Below are 7,277 nucleotides of genomic sequence, written 5' to 3'. Positions count from 1 at the left end.
CACAAATTCTATACAGCAGCAGCAGCTTATCACCAGAACACTGTGAAGGCTTCAGACTCCTGCCCTGGGGTTTTGGTTTGGGGATTTTTTTTTCCTTTTTTCCCTTTTTAATATTACCTTGAGACATCAGTGGTGTGCAGGAAAGAATGTTTGTCCAGTTACCATCACCCCTGTTTCTATGTCAGGCTTTCCTAGAGTCAAAATAAGGGTTTATATCTAAGAAAATTGATCATATAGTAAACACCTAACCTGAAGAATTGAAGTGTTCGTAATACCCGCCACTGTTTGTATGTCTGCTGTGTGCTCTGTACTGATTATTGTGTGCGTAGAGCGTCTAACATGTGTCTGCAGCATGGTGTGTGATAACTTGTTTTCAGTTGTCTTGATACAGTTATTTATGCAAATAAATATTTATTGCCTATCCTGTTCTCAATTTTTTGATGATCATTATGGGTGGCATGTTAATTTAGAAAATAACAACTTCTTCTAGGGTTAAGTACACTTGGTTTTTTTTTTTTATTTTCCCATGTGGTTTTTTTTTTTCTTAAAATTATTATAGGCATTGATTCACCCATGAAACTTGAAAGTTTAACTGACATAATACAAAAAAGAATTGAAGAGACGAACGGACAGTTCCTCATTGGTCAGGATGAAGAGTCAGCACCACCTCCGTGGGCCGCAGTCTTTGATGGCAGTCATGAAATGGTTATCCAGAAAAAGGTACTGTCCGCTGCAGGAGAACAAGCCCCAGATGGGAGAAGGAAAAAGAGGCGAGCACCCCTTCCTCCATCGGGTCAGCCACCATTCAGCATAAAGACGCAGGGCAGCACAGGTCCATGCCTCGGGGACGGCGGGGCAAAGACCAGTGTCTCTGGAACCTCTTCGGACTCCAGGCCCTCCTCGCTGGTGCACCACTTCCAGAAACCAGTTGCTGCACCTCGCACACTTCCCCCTGGCCCTGCTGGAAAACGCAGTTCAGCTGATGGTGAGCACAGAGACGCTAAAACCAGCTTCCAGGCCAAGCCCCTGCCAGCCCCAAGGCAGAAATCCATCAAAGACATTCTGGACCCAAGATCCTGGCTGCAGGCTGTATAGGCAGCCTGGACTGTGACAATCTGTTACTATAAGGCTTAATTCAGAGACCTTATAAACTAATGCTACCTAAGTGTATATGTAAATATGACAGCCGTTTACACAAGCCATTAATAAGCTATTAGGTATAGAAAAACACTTTATAATGAAAAAATGGGTTTCTCCTTTACTTCTAATTTCCAGAATATAAGTGATTTTCCCTCATGGAATGGAAGAGGCAGTTTCTAGACAATATCCTAATTGTTTAAGGATTAATTTATTCCTAAATTAGTACCAGGCAGTGAATAAGCACTCGGCATAAGAAAGCATTACCATTTCTTCTGGAGAGAGACTGTCTAGTAATTTAAAATGTGTTAAATACAAGCCATATTCTCATTGTGAGAATTTTAATGCTAATAGAATGTTTCAAAGGTTTTATTCAAACCACAAATTACAGAATCCACCCCAAAAAATTTCCCCTCAGTTTTCTGGAATCTCATCTAATGGTTGCTGACTCTCTCCTCTCTCGTTTAGCACACTGGTTTATAGTCTTGACCTTTTAAATTCCTGGGATAAATTTTGGAATATGAAGTTCTTTGTCTTTAAAGGGAATGTGTCATCTGCTTTCTGAGCTGTTTCCTTTATGATCTCTGAAATCCTGTTGACGCTGCCTCTCGCAAGTGAAGCTCATATTTATTAGTGGAGAGAAATGAGGATGAGCTGGTCAGGGCATCACCTCTGCTGTGCCTCCTGCTAATTCCTGTTGTGCCTTTGGAACTTGGGGAAGCGAGTGGTGGCTTAACACCTTAAAAATCTCCTTAATACTTATTTTAAAAGCAGATGGCAGATTCAAATGTATCAGAAAAGTTGGCCATGGTAATAATAATTTTCAGAATTAATCCTTTTTCAAAATTTTAATTAGATTTCCTTTTGCAAGTGAGGGTTGATGTCTGCTATTGATATTATTCATTAAAAGTCATTTTCTTACAATAATCACATTGGAATCATTTCCATAGGAGGTAATTTCCATAGCAACTAATCACAGTGACCCAAACAGGATTATGAATTCAAGTGAGGGACAACAGCAAGAGGATGAATATCTTAAGTGGACAAAAGTGAAATCCACTTTTTATAATGACCTTTCTGTAAATAAGAACGGAGTGGTTTTAGAAACCTAATCCCAGTTTCCCAGTGAAACTTCCAATGAGTGTGAACTACAGCCCAGACCATTTCGAATCATAGCGATCCCTGCCAAGCTGCTGGGATCAGAACTGCACGATTATAAACTGAACAGTTGACTGGCAAGAGTGTTAAGTTAACGTAGTAGAGCCTGTCATTATTGTTAGATAGCAGTAGCACTCTTCCTGTTTGTTTTTGTTCATAGACCCTGGTGTAACTGCCAGGTGACTTGCTTGCCCAGGACTCCCAGTAAGCACTGGACCCTGGGGGAGCAGACACAAGGTCCCTCCCTGACTGGGACACCAGGGCAGACACAGCCCTTGGTGAAGAGAAGATGCTGTGTTGGTACAACCAACCACAGGTGTGGAAACCCCAAAAGTAGATTTGTTTATTCATTTATTTATTATTTTATTTATTTTTTTTTGTCTTTTTGAGACGGGTTCTCCCTGTAGCCCAAGCTGTCCTGGAACTCACTGTGTAGACCAGGCTGGCCTTGAACTCACAGATTCACCTGCCTTTGCCTCCTGAGTGCTGGGATTAAAGGCGTGTGCCACCACGCCCGGCTATTTGTTTTTGACTAAAAGGCTCTCAAAATTTACTGTTACTATTGCCATTTCAGTAAATCAAAAAGTCTAAGGAACATTATTTTTAAGGTTTTTGTTTTCTTAAATCTTCACTGTCTTCAACAGTGTTTGTGAACAGACTGGAGTTTCCACCTCTTTTATCTTTTTGTTCCACATTTTTGTTGTTGTTGTTGTTAGAAGATGCTGTAGGTAAAACTGCTTCTGGTTACTGGCATCTAAGTGTCTCTTTTAACCCCTTAGTTGGTGCCCTCCTTTATTACAAACTTACAAACCAGTATTAAAACTTGCACATTATGGTGTGACCATGTCGTCTCATGCAAATTGTAGCAGGAAGAATTTAAGTTGTACAGGAAGGAGTTTATTCATGGAGAATTGTGGAGCAGTTGTGTTCTCCTGTGGGGACCTTGAAACAGCTCAGGAATCGGTCTCCTTCCTAGCGTCCTCTGGGTGAAGAAGCCCTGCCCCACCCCCATCTGTTTCTGGAGACCTGTCTTAAAATCAGCCGGATTCCCACTCATCATTCTTGGACCACTGTGCTCAGTCAAAGCTAGTGCACTGCCTCGCCCCCAACTCCTCCACCCGCACCCCTGACAAAGCAAGAGTAGTTAAGACACTCTTCCTCCTCCCTGTCCCTCCCTCCTTCCTTCCCCTTCTCTCTTTCCTTCCTTCACAATTTTAAAAATATCTGAAAATACTGAGTTTAAAACTGTCAAGGAATTTGTCCAAAGTATTTGTTTCTCCTTTTCTGAATCAGAACTTGATGGCAGAGGGATCTGCCGTGTGCTGAGAAGTTCACAGCTTTTTAAGAGCGGCTTTCCACCACACTCACTTGTCCTTTCAGTTCGCTGTGAGCTCTCAGATCTTGATAAAATTATAGTCGAAGAAGCTTAATAGAAAGAATAGATATTTTATGAGATTAGATAATTTTGAAGATGGGAAGATAATGTCTTGGGTAATTACATTTACATCTTAAGATCTAGGATTTAAATTACAGTAGCATTTTAAGAGATTATTTTTAATTGCTACAAAGTGGTAATTTCCTTATTTTAACATCTTGCAAGGAGAAAGAATAATTTTTTATTAATTTTTTTATACTTTTCAAGCTAAACAGTCTTTCAAAAGGACCAGGCCTGCCAGCTCTTGCAGAGTTTTGTGGACTCTCCCCTTAGCTGTCTGCACTGCCCCCCCCACGACTTCTTTCAAGTAGATGTGGCTGTAGGTGGAAAACTCAGTTATTCATTGTAAATGTCCATGTCTACCCTTTAGATTAAATTATGCCTCACCTGCTATCAGTTATTAAAAATGGAAACTGCCCTGGTTTGGAGACGAGGTTTAGAGACAGCCCATGTAAGGAAAATTACACTGTCAACGTCTTCAGGCTTATGTTCAACACCTCAGCTACTTAACTGGGAGGTTAATGAATTCAGTCCACAATGAAACTATGGGAACATTTGGTGCAGGTTATGTTAAATGCCATTCAATGTGGAACTACAAATGAGGAACAGCCAAATTAGATGATGCACAAGCAAAGGAGAAAACACTTCTGCAAGAAAAATATGTCACAGTGGTCAGAATTTGCCAGAACTCATTGTTCTAGAGTGGATTATTGGACAGTAATTAAGCTTTGACTGATGACCATTTGCATTCTGTTGCCTCTGTGTTCTGATACCTTTCAAAAGCATTGCTATTTTTAAAAAATATTTTATTATTTTTATGTGTATGCGCTTATTGCCTGCATGTAGGTAAGTGCACCCGTGTCTTGCAGTACCCGCAGAAGACAGAAGAGGCTGTCAGATACCCTGGAACTGGAGTCATGGACAGGTGTTAGCTGCCATGTAGGTGCTAGAATTTGAACCTGGGTCTTCTGCAAGAATAGTCAGTGTTCTTAACTGCTGAGCCATCTCTCCAGCTCCCAACATTGCTATTTTTAAATATATTTAGTTCTTGGTACTGTTTTTAATGTGCATGTGTGTATCTGTGTTTGTATGTGCACCACATGTGTGCAGTACCCACAGAAGCCAAAAGAGGGCGTCAGATCCCCTGGAGCTAGAGTTTCAAGCAGTTGTGGGTGGTGCAAACTGAACCTCAATCCTTTGGAAGAATAGTCTCTCCAGCCCTGCACTTTTACATTTCTGCCTTATTCCAGGGCTTTTGCAACTCATTTCCCAATAGTAGAGACTGCTCTAAATGTCTGGTTTCAGACAGATTCATAGCACATGATTGGGTGGGAGGGGTAACTGTCTTCCCCTCAGCCTGTAGGGGTCTCTTAGGGTTCAAACCTTCAGCTGCTACTGGTTCATTCAGAGGACACACCTATCCAACACTCCACCCCTTCCTCCGGCTCTCACAATCTTTCTGCCAATCTTCCACAAGAATCCCTGAGCCTTGGAGGGGATGACAGATACAGGACAATCTTTTATTGTGGTGAGATATTGAACTCCTGGGCTTCCCCATTATCTGTTTTCAAGACTTGGCTCTTGATCCATCTCAGTGGTGTCTCCCCTACTATAAAGACAAATGAAAAGAAGCAGAAACATCTAAACAAATGGGTGTAAATACAAATGTCTAGAAGATACCCCAGCAGGTGTACCATATTAATTAAATAAAACACTTGCAGCCACTTCCCCACTGGGGCCTATGGCCTTCCTTGACACAGGGGGTTGGCCTGGTCTGCAGCACCTGATGTGTACGCCCCTGGGAATGGGCCTTATCCAATTAGGAATTTGTCAGTTGTACATATGTTAGTTGAGCCATTATTGCACCAGCAGGCATTGCTTGGTATGTCAATCACATGCAGCACGTGAGGTCCATTGTTGAGCAGAATCATAGGGGACTTTTTTCCCCCAACCATCTACATAGCGCCTTCTGGCACTACAAAAGCCATGCATCCAGTGGCATGGAGTTTTCAGCTTAGTCTCAGCTCCATCTCACTCTCTCCCATGCTCACATCATGCAGGGTCTTCAGCAACATGGCCTTACCGACCTTTCCTGGTGTACAGCCAACATTAGTAGCAATAGCCTTGGTTAATTTGAGGACCTCTAAGATCTCTCTGACCAAAGGCTCATCGGGGGAGGCAGGGCTAACCCACCCCTGGTTCTGTAACATTTGTACAGTTTTGGGAGCCTTTATCTTTATTTTCGTATAGGATTAGGCTGTTGTAGTCTTCTTCCAACCATTCTGGTGGGTATCATTTGTGTCTTACCCAACCATAAAACTCCCAAGAATCTTACAGCTGTAGCTGGCCTTTGTTTCTTCAGGTGTACTTGATATCTCTCAAATGGGTTTCACATCTGTAAAACACTCAGAGGTTAACGTTATATATTAAATCAAACAGACAAGGTCTAACACAGCATGGAAAGGTTTTATCTATTTGTATTGTTTTCTCAACAGATCTCTTGGGTACCATAGAATGGATCAGAGGCAGTAACTTGGTTAGTTCTTTACTCTCTTCAGTTATCCCTCTGGAGTCATTCTGCATTCTGGGGATTTCACATGTAGCCTCTCTGTATCTTTTATCCTTGATACATTTACAGGTGCTGGCTCAAGTTGCCTGACCCTGTACCAGGCTAATGAGGCAGAGGGTCCGTCTTATCCCTGCTGCACCTGTTGGTTCCCCAAATCAGGTAGGTCCTGGGTCTGCCTCCTGGCTGTAGCCATATCTGCTGCCTCTCCATTGACCATACCTGGCTTCTGGTGGAGGCCCTGGTGGGAAAAACTGCCTCCACCTCTAGTATAGCCTTTCTCAGGAGAGAAATGTACCTGATTTAATCTTTGGGGATCCTTAACCACCCCTGGGATGAATTTTATCCTCTAAATGCTTTTTGTGAACTGTTTTTCAGGTTTTAAAGCCTTCCAGAAACTCCTTAGTACAGAATTTTTTTGTGTGTCAATTTTTTCTTTAGGAACGTGGACTAGACATAACTCTTGCCACATTTATCTTCAAATGACCCAAATGGACATCTTTTTCTGCCTTGTCTTTTTTTATATCTCTTGTAGGTTGTTCTGTTAGTCTACAGACACGTTTTACACACTGGTTTGAGCCACTTAGATCTGCCAAAGCCTCTTTATAAAGATCCTGCCCCATTAAGGGACTTAGCAAAACCATTAAAGCTCCATACCATTCTCGAGGTCCCTGCCAAATTAAGCTTTTCTTTGTATCTTTGATGAACATAGTCCTATCTGGCCTAGCAAACTGGGCATCATCTGTTTATTTCCTTATACCTAGTTCTCTATACATCTGTCCCTCCTCTATGGTCCTTCAGCCCCTGCTAACCATGGGAGCCTCTATTGGTGATGACCAAGTATCTTTAATACCTTGCACAAGCCATTTCATTGGGGACTGCTCTCCCCTGTATTGGCCTAGTTAAACAGCCTATGGCTCAAGGATGGAGGGTTATGTAACTCAGCTATAATGCTTCTGAAGGACTTAAACTATTATCATT

At 42.0% G+C, this 7,277-nt stretch overlaps 1 protein-coding gene across 2 annotated transcripts in view; it reads left to right on the top strand.

Moving 5' to 3' along the window:
- Positions 1–4,623, top strand: part of Rtkn2 (rhotekin 2) — a 62,061-nt gene extending 57,438 nt beyond the window's left edge. The window contains exon 10 of one of the 2 annotated variants that reach the window (XM_029565527.1): positions 560–4,623. In XM_029565527.1, the coding sequence (XP_029421387.1) occupies positions 560–1,095 (536 nt within the window). In that variant the 3' untranslated portion in view covers positions 1,096–4,623. The remainder of the gene's footprint in view (positions 1–559) is intronic. The other variant, XM_008837300.3, reaches the window with a different exon arrangement.
- The last annotated feature ends 2,654 nt before the right edge of the window (positions 4,624–7,277 follow it).

Source organism: Nannospalax galili, unplaced genomic scaffold (assembly GCF_000622305.1).
Source record: "Nannospalax galili isolate Female #2095 unplaced genomic scaffold, S.galili_v1.0 scaffold178, whole genome shotgun sequence".
Classification (NCBI taxonomy): domain Eukaryota; kingdom Metazoa; phylum Chordata; class Mammalia; order Rodentia; family Spalacidae; genus Nannospalax; species Nannospalax galili.
The sequence above is the reverse complement of the archived record's forward strand: the minus strand, read 5'-3'. Positions and strand labels throughout refer to the sequence as shown.